Raw genomic sequence first — 20,634 nt, 5'->3', positions numbered from 1 at the left:
ACTATCAAATTGGCTTTATTCTTCCTTCTGCCCTTTCTTTCATAGATTCACAGGATCATTTAGGTGGAGAAGTCCTTGAAAGTCATCAAGTCCAACCATTTCTCCAGCACTGCCAAGTCCAGCACCAACCCATGTCCCCAAGTGCCACATCTACACCACTTTGAAATTCCTCCAGGGATGGGGACTCCATCCCTGCCCTGGGCAGCTGTGCCAGCTTTTTATCTCTGCAAAAAGAGTCTCTTAACCACAGATGAAATTTAAATTAGGCTAATAGACTATTTTCCATGCCCCAAAATTAAGTGGAAAAGGAACAAACTGAAACCCCAGCCTTTGTCCCTTTGCAAATGTTTGATCCCATCCCTGGAGAAGCAGCAATTGGTGTAAAACTAACAGAAAGTCTCTGGAGCCTCTCTGATTAATCTGGTCCTTAGTCACAAGTAGAAACTACTGTTTTGCAAGCTGAAGAGATGCAGATGACATTTCCACCAAGCATCCAGTGACTACTCCACCTTCCCATTGATGTTACTGCTCTGAGGATCTGCATCCCATGGCAGGTAAGAACCCAAAAAAAAAAAATCTTTTAACCATGTTAGTGCTCATGCAGTCAAGGACAAGTCAGAGTTTAGACAAAAAATTCTCTTTTAAGTGCTGCTTGCAAGCCCTGGCTTCAAAGCACAGTGCTGAGCCTACCATGTATGTCAAAGTTCTCCAAAAGGGTCTCTCTATGTAGATTACTGCAGATTTGTATCCAATAATTTATTGTGGGAGCATTAAACCATTCATATCACAAACACCTGTGCAAGCCAGTTGGCCTAGTCAATTCTTGTTTAACATTTAATTATGAATATAATTAGCATGAGTTAAGAGACAGGCCAGGCATCTGCAATAAAATTTCTGCTATGCTAAAAAAATTATAACTGTAATAACAAAAAAGACTAAGCTGGGGGAGAATATGTCCCTCCTACGCAAACTTTTGCATGATAGAAAAATCCAAGTACAGATTCTTTTAAAACTTCTTCATTTCCTTTGATGATAATTGGAAAGCCTCCACCATATTTAAACAGCAAATTAAACTGTTTTTCTGTCCCTGTAATATTAGGGCAATTTTCATCACTGGTGTAGCCCTTTGAGTGAGGTTCTGCAGGGTCTTCTTTTTTTTCTCAGGAGGTAAATTTTATTCTTTAAATATAATTATATATTCTTTCATTTGATGGGATCACCAGAACACTGTGTTAGCTAAAGTTTACAAAGGGGAAAATCCTGTTAAAATGTTGTTTCAGTGCATATTTAAGAGTTTTATGAAGTGTTCTCTTTTAGCAGAATTGACTGCTATCCAAAGAAAAGAATTAGTAAATATCACAACTTGTCTTGTTTCAAACCCAGAGGCTCATTTTTAGAAAAATAAAATCCAAAATCAATCTAGAATCAGGCTGCCTATGGACAGGTGTTATCTGAATATCTTTCACAGGGAAAAACCCTGCAGAGGAGGTAAATTTTCATGTGTAAATTCTGTTTTCATTTCCCTCCAAGTTCTTAATTAAAACTTTCCAATAACAAAAAAAAAAAAAAAAAAAAAAGGTAGAAATGTCTTACCTATTAATTTCTTTCCTTTATTTTTAATGTCTTAATTTCTTAAGTTGGGCTACTTTACACCTCGAAAGAAAAAATCTATTCAAAGACATGACCTCTAATTTTTTTTTTCCTAAATGAGTTGCTTCCAGACCTGAAAAGATCTATTTAAAAATGCTGTTGAGCAGAAACAGTTTGCAACTGTGAAGAAAAGGTCATTGAGAAAGAACTGGGAGGTTACCAGGACATATTGTTCCTTGACACCTCCTGGGAACAAAAGCCTGGAGTGATCCTCTTTGGTTACCAGTTTGCTGCTACTGCAAATACAACAACCTCCACTTAGATATTCAGCAGAGATATTCTTTATTATTGGCTTGAATTAAAGTGGAGACTGTGTTAGAATATGATATCTATACTGATGGGAATATTACAGCTTAAATATATTTAAATATTTTTTACTTATATTTTCCTTTACTTACTTGTTTCACTCAGAATGGTCATATACACTTTTAATCTGTATTTTGTTAAACCCATAGATTAGAAACCTTCTCTTGTGGTCTCTGTCTTTGGCACCATCTTAGCATCTCTTCTTAAATGTGAGGGCTTTTTCTTTCTCTGCCAATGATTTCATCAGTTAATGATTCTTGAATCAGATATTCACACAACTTTCCAGATAAGGACAGTTCAAAAATGGATTTAATACTATTCAAACCCCACTGAAAATATCCAGTACCACAGTCTGAATGAGCTGCTATTACTTTTTAGTGTTACTGTGTTTGGGAGAATGTGTATACCACACACATATTCATACACTTGCATGGTTGGGTATCCCTGAGATTATGCTACTCATAAAATCATTCCTTTATTTTTCAAGAACTTTTAAAAACTTCCACCTTAACTTTTGATTATTCTTGTTTCTACACAGTTGTTTTTTATTTTTTCTGCTCACATTAGTTTATGGATCTCTACTGTCTTCTGATATTTAAATTTGGCCAAGAAAGTGTATTAATTATAATGTATCATGTAAAATATATTGTGGTGACCTTGGATTTGTTTATAAATCACCATGTTCACATGAAATTGAGGCTTTCTGATGCCATGCCAAGCCCCAAAACTTCCTTGGACAAGTAAATGGAGGATAGAGAAACGATTTCAATAGGAGGCTCGCCAACTGTGAATCTGAAGGCAGTTTGATTAGGACTCGAAGCCCACAGATTGAGATTATGACAGAAATTTGCATAATGCCAGAGACTGATAAGATTTGGTTTCTCAGGAACCTATTACGTGATGATGTTAAGAGACTGTCATGGATTTCTTACAGTGCAATATGCTGACTTGTCTTTCCAAGACGAGTTGGCCTTGAGCCTTGTTCTTTGTAAGCCTCGAGTGAGGTTTCTTTAGATGTCTTTTGAAAATCTCTTTAGACATCTTTTGTAACTTTCCACCAAGATGATACAAGGTTGTTATGACTGTCAGAATAAATGAATGTATTTACTTCCTTTCTGTTTCCCAGCTACTATTTTCATAACACTGCATAGTAGTTCAGAGCAGGTCCTTCCTACATTATATTTTCAACCAATGTAGCTCAGTTCTTTGGTCATGATTATGTATTGATGACTTGTTTATTACCTCCTGACACAGTTTTTTTTGTTTTATTTTGGTTTTTTAATTTTTTCCTTATTTTGGTGCAGACAGCTTCTGTGCAAACTCCTCAAAAGTTACATTATTCAGTGCAAAAATTTGCTTTGGTCTAATGAAGACTGAAGTGTGATCATTGCCCAGATAGATGTGAGTTTCTGCAGCATGTTGTCTTGAGCCACACAGGCAGTGGGTTCTTGGGGGCTCTTAGTGAAGCAGAACAAGAGTCGAAACTCAGAAAAACCATTTTTCTGATGCCAGAAATGCTGGAGATGAAGACAACTGACCAGCATTGAGAGGGGACTGACAACTACTGATAGCACCGTTAGCTTTTGAGAGTTAAAACACCTCTCTATGATTCCCATGACAGGAGAATTCACTGCTTTGCTATGTTGCCATCATAGATTTTGTCAGACCACCCCAGTAAAGACCAGTGTCACAGACCAGCAAAACTGTAAAAAAATTTTATCTAGCAATTTTTGCTCACCAAAAATGTTACAAAACTCTATCATGTCTGAGATGCTAAATAACCATCTTCAGTTTCAGTATAGTAGGGGTAACACATAACATTGTAGGATTGATAGGAATGACATTGAGAATTCTGCTTAGCATGCACCAGGAGACCTTAATTGATATATCGAAAGGATATGTGTGAAATCATTTGAAAAAAGTGTTAATGGTCTATCAGAGCAATCACAGAAAAAAAAAAAAAATCCAGATCTTGAAAAAACAAAAATTAAATGAGTATCTAATATGGACCTTAGGTGGTGTCTAGGCACTTAAATTCTGAAAAACTTTATTCAGCTGTTGTCTACCCCTGAAGGTGCATAGGCTATTTAGGTACTACAGTTGTGACCTTTGAGGATCTTTAGGTGCCTATGGCTCTGCTTTTCCCCATGCAAAGAAATGCTTTCTTTCCTTTCAGGACTGAAAATCCTGAGCTCCAGAAATGGGGGATTTCTTTGTCTAAATGCCTGGGAGGCTTGATCCCTGGGGAACTTGACAGGACTGAAGTCACAGATGCTGACTGGATCTGGTGCCTTACAGAAATAGAATTCTAGAGTAATTTGGGTTGGAAGGGACCTTAAAATTCACCTTGTTCCACCCACTGCCATGAGCAGGTACACCTTCCACTAGACAAGGTTACTCCAAGCCCTGTCCAATGTGGCCTTGGACTCCTCTAGGGATGGGACACCCATAACTTTTCTGGCAACCTGTGTCAGGGCCTCACCCTCACAGGGAGAAATTTCTGCCTAATATCTATGATAAACCTACTGTCAGTGTGGATCCATTCCCCACTGTCCTGTAAAAGGCTCTTGTAAAAAGTCTCTCTGTCTTGTAGTCTCCCTTCAGGAGTATGTTCTTTCTCCAGAGATCTGGTGGTGGGTGTGGACTCCACATTTTCTGTTCCCCACACTGAGACCTGAGACATATCAGACTAGGGATTCCACTTGAAAACCTGCAAGTCAGATTTTCAACACTACTTTTTTTTTAATTAATCTCATTCCTCTGTTCGTCTGTCTCAAGTGGGAAACCCGCTGCAGTAACTGATACGTTCATTCAGAAAACCGTCTGCAGGAGAATCGTAATTCTGGCAGAAGGATTTCTATTTTCTATTTAGAGTATATATATATATATAAAAATACACTAACATCTGCCTCTGTGTGTGCATTTTAAACAATAAATCTCCTGTTTATCTACCGTGCTTATGTGGCACCTATTAAATTCATATTAGAGATAAGGAACTGAAATGAAGGCATAATCACTAGACCTCATTGAAAAAAATCTTTCCAATGTAGTAATCTTTCCAACCTGTTGCAGAGAAAATCAAAGACCTGAACCCAAGCCTCCCAAACCAGAGACAGATGTTGCAGCTTTGGGAACTGGGTGGAATTTTCCTTTGTGGAATATCAGTGAGGTTTTTTCGTAAGTGCAGTTGGACAGATGCACTGTCTGTACAGATGCACAGTCTGTACAGCTTGCTCCAGCTGAAAAGATCTGGAAGGACTAGCAGATATTTAAATATTTCCTGTGCTGTGAGTATCAGCTCTCACTGCACTGTAATAGCAATTTCTTTTTCTCCATGCCTTTGCCTGAGACATTTCAAGATAACTAGTTCAATCAAAATAAAGATTTAGAATCAGCCACCACATTTACCTGTTAACATTTCTAAACAGATTTTAAGGGTAGATTTCAGTGGCTGAAATCCTGGCAAGAATTTTTATGGCTATGAAGATGAATTCTGTAAATAAGGTGATTAGGTGTTTCAGTTGTTGGCACTTCTATCACCTTACTCACATGAAGAGCAATTTTACTTGCAGACAATCTGTTGAACTACGTCTGTTGATCTTCCAGAAAATCAATAGAACTATGTGTAGCAGCATTTGGGCACACTTTAGAAGTGCATATTTCATCCAAAATAATACAAAATGACTTGCCGGTAATACAGACAATGTCACTGGATAAAAAAAAACATAACACCCTACTTTTCAAACCCTAGGAAACAAAATTCGTATTGGGCCAGAGGTCTTTTGGACTTCCATATATCATTTGTAGGTTCCCTGATATAAGCTGTATGGACAGTTTTTATCCAACCTCAGCCTGGCAAGCAGAAATCTGAAATTCTATAACACCTTGAATTATCTTCTAACATTCTGGTCATATTTAAATTGTTCTAACAGTAGGGCCATATCTAAAGTTAGTCATGGGGGAAATTGAAGGTGGAGAGCAAGTGTTTTGCATAATACAGAGTACTGTAAAGTTTTGTTCCCATGCACATAATTAAAATGGCAGTGGCATCCAGGAAAATTGACACTAAGCTTGCTATGAAATTTTCTCTACAGTCTTTATAATATTGCCAGAATAAGGAGTCCCCCACACCTTTTGGGTTCTAATTCCTCCTGAAACCTCCAGCTAAAGGACTAAATCCCCATAAATATTTTTGGGAACTTGTCACTGCCTACTACATGTAGGTTTTAGATCCCTTAAGCTTACGTAACCCGTGCAAGGCCCTGACTAAGGAGTCTCCAGTGCTGGAATATAATCAGCATGGCAATCTGGGAATCAAGTTGTTTTCTTTCTGGCATTATTCTAACTGTACTGCACACCCATCATTGCATACTGCTAATTCCAATTTTTTGAAGAACAGTCTCTTTTTCACAACAATAGTCTCTTTTTCAAACTGGAGAAGAGAGGAGATTTTCTAGCAGCTCAGTACTGACCAGGCAAATTAATTAGCACAAGTAGCTAAAGAATCATCTGCAATGGAAATGGTACTGAAAAAAAGAGATTTTTTTATTTTGCCTCAAGACTATTAACATACAGAAGAGCTCCAAAAACACTGAAAACACCTAATTGTTGTTTATAGACGTTTTTTAAGTAGAGTTGGTAAGAATACGGATTTGTAGATCCTATGGCAGTAAAGGCCAAATAAAAAGAAGATTGATTGTAAATTGTAGCTTACTTTAGACAACTGGATTAGGTAGAAATCACCCTGATGTGCAGTAAAGCGAGCAACAAGAATTAGGGGTTTGAAATAGTGTGAAGCACGTCCTAGAGTGCTAGCATTTCCTTCCTTGGAATAAACTGTCTTAAAATCCCTCTATAAATGACTGTTCATTAGCCTATCAATGTGCATAATGGCTCTCAAAATCATAATAAGAATTAATAATAGTTCAAATAGCAGAAAGGGACATTAATTTCTCACTCATGAATATTAATGCTTTAGTAGACAGTGTTGTCCCGACATGCTTTCAAACTTAATTCACAAGCCTACAACCGATTACCTGGTACATTCACTATCAAAAACATCCCCACTGGGTCACCAAAAGATGTCAAATCACCCTGACTTGGACACTAGCAGAGAAGACGAGAACAGGAGGCAACAGGAGTGAGATCATGGTGTGCTGGTATCTTTCTTCAGAGTGCAACAGTGTTTGCAAAAGACACCCCAATGGAAAATAAAAAAAGGGGATAAAGAGGAGGATGAATATGCTGAGCCCCAGAAGACCAGTATGATGGTGGATTGTAATGGCAGAAGATAGAATTACAGAATTAATGGATAGTCGGGATTGGAAGGGACATCTGGAGATCCTCCAGTCCATCCCCTCCTGCCAAGGCAGAGTCACCTGGAGCAGGTGACACAGGAGTTTCCAGACAGGGAAACTCCATTAACTCCTTGGGAAGCTGTTCCAGTGCTCTGCCACCCTCGATGTAAATAAATTTTTTGTCAATATTAAATATTGGACTGCAGAATTAGCTGCATAGGAGGTGTGGATGATCTGTCAGGCTGTGGCCCACGAGAGGACACCTCATCTCCTCCCTTCCAAGAGGATGGATGGAAAACCACCTGAAGGGCATGATCAGGTGCTGGTGCTTCAATGAGCAGCTTATCCCAAGGCATCACAGAAGCCGAACAATAAGAAATTCTTTATTGTTTTTCCCTCTTAGCACTGCAGACGTTGTGCAACAGAAACTTGAACTTGAGAGATGATGTTCCCCACCTGATTTCCTTTGGAAAGAGAAGGAAGTAAGCTGCCAGGAGTAAATTTCAGGTAATTTAACTGCACTGAACCTCCAAATAACTGAGCAGGGAAGGATCTTGTGAGATGTATTTAACCTCATTATATCTGATGCTGGGTCTTAAAAAGCTTTAGTTGAACTAAAGACTCTTATGAATATAAAATCAAAGTGAGCTGTACATTAAGGGTTTCGTATTCCCCGACAGCTGCGCATGTGCACACCCAGCACTCATTAACGTCGATGGCAAATATGTGTGCCCATCACTCAGAAATCAGACCTCTGACTACTTTGTTGGGTTTGTTTTTTTCCTAGAGATTTTCTCTATTGGATCTTTAATTAATCTCCTGCTCGGCTTTTTTCCCTTTAAGCTATCCCTCTTCCTCCCCCTCTTTCCAACAGGAGCAAACCCCCCAATCACTGTTTTTTTTTTGTCAAGTTTTTCCAAGCCGACACAGTTTTACAAAATGCACCTGCATATATTAAATACAGGGAGGGTTTGCAGCACATAAACCACAGACATGTGGAACGGAATAAATGCCTGGGACTCTGAAAATACTTTTGCTGCCTGCCAACTTTAAACAAAAAAATAATAATCAAGCAAAGGTAGATATGAAAATGAGAACATGAATGTTTTTGCATTCTTTTTGTGATCACTGCAAGGCAAGAGTCTGCAACCTTGTGGAACAAAACACACGCATTTCATTCTGATTAACATAAAGACAGCCCCTTCTAACATGATTCACAATTATTAGTCTCTCTCTTGTGTTTGGGGATATATGGATTATCAGCCTAGCATATTTTGAATACATACACATTTTAATTCCTTTCCTAAACCGTTTTAGGCACTACAGTCAAAATGCAGAGACAAAATTTATAGATCAATAATTCAATTTTTTTTTTCTCTCCAGTTAAATACCTAAACACTGTAAGAGATAAAAGGCAGTCTCAAAAAAACAATAAAAAGCCAGGATCACGGATAATGGAAGGTAAGTCGCATTTGAGAAGCCCCTGCTCTTCTATTTTTAAGTTTATTATTATTTTTCTGTAACAGGCTATTTCACTAGCTGCTACTGTATGTGATGTACTTACTTATCGCCTCCACAAACTGTTCAAAGGAGCAGTATGGGAACAGCGGCTCAGGCAGCTCTCTGAAAAACATCTTGAGTGCTCCGGTGACAACGTGGATGTCCTCCCACTGGCTGTCGTCCAAATTCAGCTTCTCTTCTGGGAAAACACGAGGAGAAATGGAACAACTGGTTTTAATGAAACAATTACAAGACACTAATTATTATGTTAATGTTTGCCTACTATCATCAGCAACCGTTAACAGCCTTCTGCACCTAGAGGTTTGGTGCTGTGCATGTTTTTTTTTTTTTTTTTTCCTTTTTTTTTTTTTTTTTTTGTAGGAAGAGAACATTTTCAATGGAATACCATCTGTAGGAATGCAGCTAACAAAAAAACAAGAGACACAAAGAGACAGTACCATTGACACAGTATGTCAGAAACATTTATTCCCATAATGCATCAGTATGAAAATTAGCATCACAGCTCAACATGATTCAAAGCTATTTGGTTTTGAGGCCGAGGGGCTAAGAGTTGCCAACGATGGACGGCTCAAGGGACCGGCCTAAAGGCCTTGCTGAGCCAACAGGAGACATATGCTAAACATGGCAATAGAAAATGAGTTATTGCTTTACATGTGTTAGCCTTGCTATGTACAAGGGAATAATGGGGAGCGCTTTTCTCCTTTTTTTTTTTTTTTTTTTTTTTTTTTTTGCCTGAATGTAATGTCAGCAAGGAATAGAGGACTGTGAGAGAAAGGATATTAATTCCTTCTTACTGCTTCAAAAATATTTTGTTTGGTTTTCATCTCTGGGAGGAAGATTTGCCCAGCAACAATATTAGACAGACCCCTGTTGGCCTACCTAGGCTATGCAAAGCTGTCAAAAATGATAACACACTAAAGACAAACCACAAGTGCCTCCAAAACTGTTTTGCAAACAAAAAAAAAAAATGTTTTCTTTTGAAGCTTGACTGAGCTAAGGAATTTAAATATAAAAGAAACTAAATGCTAAAATAGAGTTTCTAATAAAAATAAAACAATATTGGGTGATTATTCCATTTTTCTTTGAGTTTATTTTTTTGGGGTTTTTTTTTCTTTTAATTCTAGGAGAGTGATACTGTTAAAAAGCAATAAACAGTGAGATCATAATCCATACAAAACTCAAGGAAAGAGCAAATCCTTATTAGTCCAAATTAAAATGACGCAAAATGATGCACACTTTCTCCAAGTTCTATTACTCCAAAAATGGAGTTTGCTTTTTTTCCCCCATGTGCTATGATTTTCTCTTTTAGAAAATTTCAGTCTGAATGCAAATCGGGGGCCAACCATGAAAACTGCTGAACAAATTTAATTTGAAGGAACATAGTCCTGAAATGTTTTGCTAAATGTCACTGAAATTTCGTGTTTAGCAAATCAACGGGCTTCAAGAGCAGCCCCTTTACTGAGCTGCTGCTACACAAAATCTTAAAATCATTGGAGACACGTGGACACCCCCAGCACCAGATCCCCCTACTGTAACGGTTTTCTCTACTTTGGGGCAGAAAATCTTATTCCAAATGGAGTTGTCTTTCAACTTTTTTTAAATAAATGTTATTAAATGCTTTCAAAAATTCTGGATTCAGGAGATGTACACAAATAAAGAATGGACCCAGTTCCTTAACTTGGAGTAATGTGAGACAAAGCTGGAACAAAGGCAGACTTGTGCATTTCATTTAGATGTCTTGCTTGCTTCTTTGGTTTCAAGCCTCTTTTTTTTTTTTTTCCCTTTCTTTCTTTTTTTCCCATTCAATTACCTCAATCATAAAAGTAATGATTTGATCTCAAATGAGTTACCAGAGGGGATCTTCTTTAGACTCTGAGATCATATTTGATTGATCGTATTTCAACAATTAGCCTTTTATTTTGCCACACACTATTGAACTAGATCGACAGCATCTTAGCAGGCCAGCTTTAAACAGTCAACTGTTAACAATAGCATCAAAAAGAAAGACCTGATGGGGTTTACTGTCACTTTAAAGAACAGGGTGGGTTTTCACATTGTTGAAATCTGTCAGATATTTTGAAATGTCCCTCTCACTATGGTGCCACACCCCCTGCGTGCCCTTATAATAAAATTGGTTTTACTCCTGATTAAATCATTTTCTCCCTACCCACTACCATACTTCTCATAATGGACCTGTGTGCTCTACAGCTGGTGTTCTTCCCATGGTACCAATTCTTACTTTATCTTTTAAGCACTTTGCTGCTAAGATCTCATGCAGAGTGCTTATGTTTTGTTAAGAGCTTCATTCTTAGAGAAATAGCTTAACACATGTTCTAAAAATGTTGTACAACTTATTGCTTAAAACACATTTAGAAAATGTATAAGTACTGTAGCTTTGGCACAGAACTTTAAGTAGAAACCTTAAAAAAAAAAAAAAAAAAGAAACACAACTTGTTTTTGCCATGCATTTGTCTTAAATGTCTAAAGTGGAATGCTTGACTTCTAAGGCTTTATAGAGACTTATCTTACCAGATTTTTGCACCATTTCCAGCTCTTCAAGGAAACGTGTTAGGAATGTATCATCGTGAAAGCAAAGGGTGTCAATTTTCCCTCTAGCAATAAGAGAGTTTTTAAAAATGTTTGCTAGAAGGAACAAATGCCAAGTCAAAAAAAAAAAAAAAAAAAAAAAAAAGAAAAAAAAGGGAAAGAAAATAGAAGTCCATTCAGTGTAAGACTCTCTTTGGTTCCCACTGGTTGGAATCTCTCACATGCCATGGCAAAAGGGCCATAAACAAACACACACACACACATTTCAGGCTGGATTTAAGGGGAGGACCTGGCTTTTTGGCTTTACTCAGACATATTTCTTATTGGGGTGTTTTGCTTACATAAAGCTTAAGTCCCAAATCTGGTATTTAAACTTGACAGTCAAGGACTGCTTTCAGTCAGGAGATACAGGGAAGATGCTCAAAATCTCACAGTCCTAAAAATTTGCTTTAACTTGTCAGTAGTATTTGATTAGTTCAACCATCACTGCCAGTTGATATCATATATCTTAGATACAGACACAAATATGCCCAGAAAATCCCATAAAATTTATGCTAATACCCAGGCTGAAAATATAAAGACCACATTAAGGGGAAAAAAATAGTGTGGGCACTTGTCAAGGTTATTAGTTTAAAAAAATCGATATACAATACATTTGTGAAGGGAATGTGTGTTTCACTGTGCTATTATTCAGCCTTTTCAACAATTCACATTTTGAACGGCACTTGCAATGTCTGCAGTAGAACCAAATGGGAGATGAGCTTTGGTTTAAGGGTGCCATTCTGAGGTTCAGAAAGGAAGAAGGTAATCTATGGATAGATCAGCAGGAGACAGGGGGGAAAAAATAAAAATATGAAAATCAAACCAGAGCTGAGTTTTGAAAGAAAATTGATTTGGTTCCTCTAACCACATGCCCTGCCTGGTATGTAGACTAATCTCTAGGAGCAAAATGCAGTCATTTGAGAGCCCTGGTCCTTCACTTGTCTTTTCACATAATTAATAGCTTGTATTTTCCCAGCTCTAAGCTGTCTCTTGCCCGTGCTGCCACCACATGCCAGAGCACAACCTTCAGAGGTTTTTTCCCCCTTTGAGCATTGCACATTCCTGCAGCTCATGGATGACCACAAATCACATGGGAAGCAAGTTCTGCAAATCCTGCTGGCAATGCCTGGCCTGCTGGGGAAGTTGTGCCCTCAAAAAGCTTTCTAAAGCCAGGGTCATTTTGGGTCTCATACTGTGGTCCATTTGCTGGTGTTGCTGCCTTTTCCATCATTTCTCTGCACACAGCAGCACTGGGATGAAAATTTGGCATTTGAGGAAATCAACCCCCAGCTCCAGCATGGGAAACCTCAGAGCACTGGGTTTTCATCCCAGGGACCAGTGTATAAGCCGAGGGAGATCTCCCCTGGAGAAAGTCCTCCATGGCACTGTTAAATAATCCTTACAATCTCCCTCACAGCAAAATCATTGCAGAAGAGCTGCGTGTGCACAAAGACTTCCCAGTTGGCTTAAATCCTGGGAAATTTTTTGGACTCACTCATCCCAATTGGAATTTTACTACCGAGACATCCAAAACAGAGTCCTGTGGTTGAAAGAGGAAAAGAAAATTCCTCATGCAAACACTAGGAAAAGACCAATTGACCAGTGTCATTATGCTTTTTTTTTCCAAATTGAAGAACCTTGTATGAAATTTGAAGACACCTCTTTTTCCTTTTTTTTTTTTCAATAGTTACATTAATCAAAAATATTATTCTGATCATTCATGGTGTACAGTAGGAAAAAAGGGAAAGAACAGAAGTTCTCCATAGCACTAGCACAGTTTTTAATCACAAAATCCCTTTGTGAGGGCTGCTCTCATGACTGACAGCACAAACACCTTCCAAACACTGTGTGTGTGTGTTCCATTGCTGTACCTGCACTTTCCAAGCCACAGCCTTTCTGATCACCAGTGCGCAGACACAGCAGCATTCTTGGGGCACACAACTTCTTTCAAACACTCAATTTAGAGCAGCAATTGAGCACAGAGCTTTCCAGACATGACAGCAATGGGATGGTGTGAGGTGGTGATGATTGTTTCTCACTCTATGGCCAGGAGCTCAATCCCTTGGTGAAACAGCACCAAGGGATTGAGCTGAGCTTCCCCCATGAAGTAAATCCTGCCCTGACATTACAGTCTATATACACCCTCCAAAGTGCATAAACCCCCTGGAACTTCTATGAAATAGCACAACAAAAGCCTCAACTCTTGTGAAGCAATAGTTTCCTCATTCAGGTGGATTTTGGTGAGTTCTTCCTCTCTCCCTTGCTAGGTTTGGGAGATCCATTGTTCTGCCTGGACTCAATGCATGGCCCTTCACCTCCAAGAGTGTTTAAACAAATCAAGGAAAATGTCAGCTAAGCAAATCATTACATTTCGTCTGCAATGGATTTCTAAACAGCCTCGTCTGAATCCATCCAATGCTAGCTGAATCCATCCAATGACTTATCAGGGATAGAGTCAGCAAAAGAAAGCTTGTGTGCTTTTCTCCTCCTCTGCTGGAGGAACCTGGCATGCCCTTTCAACAGAGAATTTAAGCTGTGATGTTACAGTGCCTGAACATGTGTTTATTATTGGAGTACCTATTTCTGTGAAGTCCAAGCACAAACTACTGAGCAACTTCAGCCAAAACGCAGAACATCTCTCTGTGCACCCAGAGTGCTGCTTAGTCCTCCCAGATGACAGTCCTCTGACCTGGGGGCATGCTGGAACAACCAAGTACTGCTAACTTAAACCTCAGCCTCTGCCAGAAAAAGAAAAGGTTTCTGTACTTGGGCACACTGGGTCATATTCATCCTCGTATAATTCCACAAAGTCCAAAGAGTAAGAGAGGGGTGAACTGTCTCATTGTTTCTGTGAAAAACATCCAGTACTCTTGAGGAGTTCAGGGGTGGTACGTGATGAAGGCACGCAGAGAAGTTCAAAGGTTTGGAAAAGTGGTGAGCCAGTGATGCCACAGCACCTGGGAAATTTCTACACTACCAGCTGCTGCTTAGAACTGAAAGTATAAAAATATTAATGGAAGGACAATAGTTTTGGCAGCCAGAAACAGGTATCATCACCAAGGTACTCATACGTTACTCACTGCCAATATCTGCTACAAGCTTCAATGACAGATATTACTTTTGACTTAGCATATTCTATCATTGTGATCTGAAGCAATAATTACTGTGATGGGATAATAGTTACAAGTACTTTTAAAATTCATTAAATTTAGCTGAATCAGCTATTCCGTATAGGAAAAGGAATGATTTTAAAGAGAGAATATTTCCCCTCAAAATGCAACTGAAACTCCCTAAGAATAAATAGACCACCTGTTTACAGATCAACATGTTTCTGCCAGACTCCCTTGGAGGTGACTTGTAAACAAAGAGTAGGAGCAGGCAGACACAGCCCGAGCATGGGACCTGCAGGGCCTGATCACTTCTTCTTTTGGGGCCAGAGAAATAGTCAGGTGCTGCCCAGGGTTTAAAAAAAAGGACAAGAAAAGAGCAGGAGGAATTCCCACCCTGCCCTTACCCTCCCACAGAGCACCAAGGCTGCCCGAACACCAGGAAGGGGCTTGGCAGACTTTCTGCAACTCACAGAAATTAAATGTCTGTGCTGAGGGGAAATTACATTTGTCTTACAGTGCTGAGATTCTGTTCTCTATCTAATTCTCTCTACTTATTGCACAGTAACTTCAGCTTCTTCCTAATAGTTCAAGCACACTTTTTTTTTTTGTTTATTCTTCCCTCCTTCTTTTGTACTGGACTAACATCTACAGAACAAAAAATACCAAATACTTGCTTACACTTAAGTAACTTATTCTTCAGGATACATTTTGTTATTCAAAGGGAAAAGTTCATTCTAAATTCTGCTTTTGACTTCATTGATCTTCCCCTCTTTGCTGTGCATTGTGCATACATACATTAACCAAGGTAAATATCTGCCTTCCAACTTCAAATCGGTTATTAACATTTTTTTATTGTGTAATTGCTCTCCAGTAAGCTTCCCTGCAATCTAATTTTAGGGGTTTTATCTTTTTTTTTCTTCTCCATTTACAGTCAGATCTTTTATCAGATTTATGTGTATCAGTGTCCGCAAATCTACATTTTAAATAAATTGAAGGCTCTGAAGATCTAATACAGAGAGGAATTGGACAATGATTCTCTGTCCCATTTTCATACTTCAAAAATATGTTCATATTCATATCGTTTTAATTGTGCTACTAGCTCAGAGTGCTTTAGGATTCTGTCATATAGCTGTTCTGTTCTTCCCCTTCTTGCTGTTTCTAACACTGCTTCTATTTCCATTCTTGTCAAAAGCCTTTTCATAGTCCAAAAATCTGTACACAATGTTTTGTAATATTTGGCAGACTTATCTGAAACCTAATTCACTGCTTTCTTGTGATTCATGGGTCATAAATTATTTCATATGTAATGTACCCCAAAGGGTAAAACAGTCTTTGTATTAAATTTCAACCAGACACTTTAAGGGAGAGAAAAAAATAAAGGGAAAAGAGTATTTTTGAGAGAGTCTGCAAAGATCTGACCTCAATATATTGTCTAGTGTGTTGTCTTCCACAAATGGCATCTCAGTATCCTTTAGTAAATATAAGATTTCAACATGCTACAAGCAAAAACACTCTGCTGTAGTGTGGGCTTGCTATGGACAACTTTAAAGGAAAAGAGAAATACAAAATATGAAGCACTGGATCAGACGAGAGATGCATTAAATCAGTCCTGTCTCCAGTGATTGTTCAACAGAAAGGGTCTGCATGAAAACAATTCAAAAAACAAGAATACCACCCAATCCTGACTTGTTGCACACAGCCAAATATATTATTTATTCTTGTGACTGACCCCAGTAACAATGAGCTTGTGCCTCAGTGAGTGAGTTTCAATAATCAAAGGAAATAATTAACAAAACAATAAAGATCATTATAACTTCCTTTATGTAAATGACTTCCAAATGTAAATAGATCAAAGCTCAGGCTAAAATTAAGCAATTCCCCTAGTCCTACAATACTAGAAGGGAACAAACATATATGGTTTGTTTACAGCTATAAGGATTATCAATGAATTAGTATTTGGTTTTTTTATTACAAAAATAAAAATCAAAAAAATTCTTAAAGTGCTATTCACAAATTCCTCATATCTATAACTTTATTTATTCTGATGGGACAATTTCCAAGGATACAGGAAATGCCCACACAAGTAAATCTCTCTTCTCACACCTTATTTTTTTTAGGATGTCCAGAGCACAAATTTGATATTTTTATTTTTTAATGAACAGGCTCTTTGAAGCAGAGAATCTGAAAGAAGTATTCTTACATGAAATCAGGTGCACACAAGCTCTGTAGATGTCAAGGACAAAACATTTTATTTTGTATAGAATTTATCTTTTGGTTTGCTAAAGTCAAAACACTTCTGTTCATCAGAACTTTTATAAAGGACTGTTTCATAATATGAATCCATTTGGATTATCTGACCAAAGATAAGACTTCAATGGACTTACTATATCATTCACCACTGTACCAGTGCCACAAAAGGGAATTACAATTAATTGGATTATGTTGGTCTCCACCCGCTGATTGTAGAAGAGAAAGTCTGAAACTGTAACTATTTCAAACGGACCATATCTCTCATCAACCATGGGATTTGGGCTTTAATTTACCAATAAAGCTTAATTTCTTCTCTATATTCTCTTCTTGTTAGGAAGAGGTCATTTAAACACTTTATTCAAGTTATTCAAAAAGAAAGGACATTTTGTTAAATACTTTCAAACTAGCACTTTAATACTTGCACCTTGCCTTTAGGAATTATTTTTTTCTACGAGCAATAAAGTGAGTTTCCTTGAAAAACCCAAGACAAAGATACAGGACTGCATTTGGGTAATAAGAATAATTCAGGTTTCACCTCCCTTGGTTCAGTTCATGAAAACTTGGCTGAGATTGTTACTTAACACAACAATTTGTTATCAGTTATATAATGAACAGAGAATATCACTTCACCTCATGGACAGGTATGAGGTAGTGAGAGTTTTCCATGGCAGAGCACCATGTTAGATGCAGTTTTGTCTGTATGGAAAGTTACACCAGGAAAGGCAAAGGCACAAGTATAAATTTGACAAAATTTGATATAAGTATAAATTATAAATTCTATTAGCTTGAAAATACTCATGTTTTACAATGCAGGTAACTATAACTACATTAATTAATGTGACTTACATGCTAAAACCCAACAAAAATACCATTCTTATATTGTATGCCCACAAGTGTGTACATATATACATATATGTATGTATGAACATATCTAAATTTTCTTATATATTACAGTTTCACTGATGGCTCTGCCTCAAAGCCATTAGCATTTTTCCTCACTACCCTTACTGGAAGGTTATTTCAGTGCCTAATTCCTTCAAGTTGCAAGACTAAATTATTCAACTTTATATACTTTAAAAATAATTATTAATATCAGTAATGCTCGCTTTGATTATTTTTTTTTATTTTTTGTCAAACTTTCGCGTTTGGTTTAAGGAATAAAAAGTCCTCAGTCAACTTACTTCAAAACCATGTTGCTTAATTCACATTTGCATTACTTTTTGCTAATATCTGAAGCTCTAATTCCGTTCCCTGGATATTAGCTGGGACTAGCTATGCTGTTAAAGATAGGAATGCTTCTAAGTACTTACTGAATCAGGGCATATGAGATGATAATTGTATGTGTTTAAAACAAAACTTTAAACAGGAGGGGATTATATAAGTTGCTAAAACAAATATATCTTCAAGTACATTGAAGGACTTTTAAATGTTAACGAAATGTCCTTTGATAATAATAGTGCTAATAATAACGTAAATTTTCAAATATTTTTATGCGTTTTGAGAATCACATGTTACCCTGAATGTGGAAGATTCTTGGTAAGTGCACTTTTTTCATACAAACTCATCAGCTTCAGGATTCTATCCACCCTGAAGTCATACCAGTGGATCCTGTCCTGATCCAGGCATGGGTTATCCTGCACATTTCAGCTCCTTTAGCACAGAGCTGGCTTACAAACATTAACATTTTTGTGACAGCAAAAATAACTTCCATTGGAGAGCAAGATGACTGCAGGTGTAGAAGCCCAAAATGTCTGATCAAACCTGTGTTCATGAAATCCATGGAATCACAGGACTGGTGGGATACAGATCTGCGTACGCAGCAACATTTGAGACCTTGTCCAGGTAATTTTGATTGAAAGGCTGGAAATTTGGCGCCAGTGTGTGCTTAAAATAATATCTCCACCCACCCTGCCATGTGCAGTTCCACGTGCCATTCCATAGCTTCCCCCACTGAGCCTCAGGAGATGCATGAACACCCCGGGGCGCACGTAAACACGCCTGGCAGTGCCCGTGGTTCCTCCTTGGCAGGGAAGGGGTGCGATGAAATTCGGGTGACTCACATCACGATGTTTTCCATTTCCCACACGTGTAAGGAGGAGACAGCGGCGCCTCCTGCATCCACCAAATCCTTGTTCACCTCACACCTTTCCCTCCACCTCGCGTGCACATTCACATTTTGCATGTTCATTTTCCCTCTGGTAGAACCCAGAGCAGATTTGCCACGTTGCCCATTGATTTGTGCCTCCCTTTCTCTTGTCCAGGGTTTATCTGGATGTGTGTCCCAATTGTAATGCTTCCAATGCCTCTCATTCTACCTCAGCTTACAGGCATATATTACAGGAGGGCAAGGGTATGCTTCAAAACAATTTTAGAACTTCACAGTACATGGATTTTTCCTGTTCTACAAATTAGTCTTGTGAATGGACTTGTAATAATGAAGATTTCAACATAAAATAAGAGATTTTCATGTCTTTGGTTTCTTGAGACGCATTCAGGTCCCTCCCATGAGAAATATATTAAAATATTGATTAGATTAGAGCAACATTTCAAATAAATGGAGATTTATACTTCCTTTTGGAGACAGAATCTTATAAAAAAGTTTCAAGGCATCACACAACAAAGCAGTTGACAAGAAAGATAGCATCTGCTTTCCTGGCTATTCAAGCTGAAGTTTTTCATTCTAAATGCAGGCAATGTTTCCAAAGTTAACATAATTAACTCACGACAATCCTGAAACATCATAATATAAGATACAGATGGAAATTCAAAGCTTTAAAAATGTCATATAACTGCAAGAGGATTACCATTTTTTAACAGCATGAATCCGAATACTAATTAAAACAGGTGGTTTTATTTCAAACACTTTTGCCCACTGTGGCATTACTGGGCGGGTTATTTATGTATTAACCTATTAGGAGGCATATATTTCTCGAAAATTGTGATTTCTGATAATAACGAATTTAAGAGATAAAGGAACGACACTCTGTCCTGCTTTCTGAAACAATAAAATACCAATAGTTCAATTAGTTAGTAATTTCTGTGTGACTATTTGACAGATTCTGCTAATTGTTAAGCTCCTACTAACTATTGCTTTACATAATTAATTATATTCAAACGTGAACAACAAAGACATGTGGGCCAGTTGCCCTTTTGACAATGTTTTTCGCAAACTGATTTGCTTACCAAAAATATTTTTAGAAAGAAAAGAAACTAATCTGAAGTGGAAATACACATCAAAAAAACGTTGAAACAGCTCTGCATTTTACCATGGTTATGAGAAAAAAAATTTGGATTGTTTAACATATCATTTATGCTGCATGCATAATAGCTGAAGTCTTCTAGCAGAGATCTTTCATATTAATTTAGCATTGCATAAAATTCATAGTAACAGGTCCAAGGGTCAAGCATCATTCATCATTAGTTGAAGTGACATTTGCAACCCTTCATATAGCAGCTGCTTGAAAGGGGAAAAAAGGTATTCTTTGGGAGAATGGGGGGTAGCACACAATCCCCGCTCTATGTGCGGAAGGGAAAACAAGGTGCCACTATGTCAGCGTGGTAATGTGCTTAAATTTGGTGATGTCATTCTTCCCTAACCCCCACGAGTCACAAGGCACAAGGCAGCTGCATTCCTGAACTTCGGAGTTCGGGTGGAGATAAGTAATAACTAGATGTAAATGAATTACATTACTGTGGTTGTGAACATAGCTCTGTGCATCTAAATTATGATTTATATCAGGATCCTATCTTGTTTTTGAGAGTTTTCTACTTGTTAACAAGGCAGCCCTTGTTCTCATGGCATCCTCCAGGCATAATAGTTTCTGGGAAGCCAAATAAGATCACTTTTGAAACTGCAAGACAGCATTCCAAGACTTTGCAGCAGAACACATTGGCCAAATTAGGACTTCTGA

General features: G+C 37.9%; 1 protein-coding gene across 3 annotated transcripts in view; it reads right to left on the bottom strand.

Annotated features, from left to right (window-relative positions):
* Positions 1-20,634, bottom strand: part of ARHGAP15 (Rho GTPase activating protein 15) — a 318,797-nt gene that overhangs the window by 48,365 nt on the left and 249,798 nt on the right. For all 3 annotated transcript variants that reach the window (XM_030278121.4, XM_002198396.7, XM_072931738.1), the window contains one exon: positions 8,818-8,952. In XM_030278121.4, the coding sequence (XP_030133981.4) occupies positions 8,818-8,952 (135 nt within the window). The remainder of the gene's footprint in view (positions 1-8,817; positions 8,953-20,634) is intronic.

The sequence above is a fragment of the Taeniopygia guttata genome, chromosome 7 (assembly GCF_048771995.1).
Source record: "Taeniopygia guttata chromosome 7, bTaeGut7.mat, whole genome shotgun sequence".
Lineage (NCBI taxonomy): Eukaryota > Metazoa > Chordata > Aves > Passeriformes > Estrildidae > Taeniopygia > Taeniopygia guttata.
This window is presented reverse-complemented; position numbering and strand designations above follow the sequence as displayed.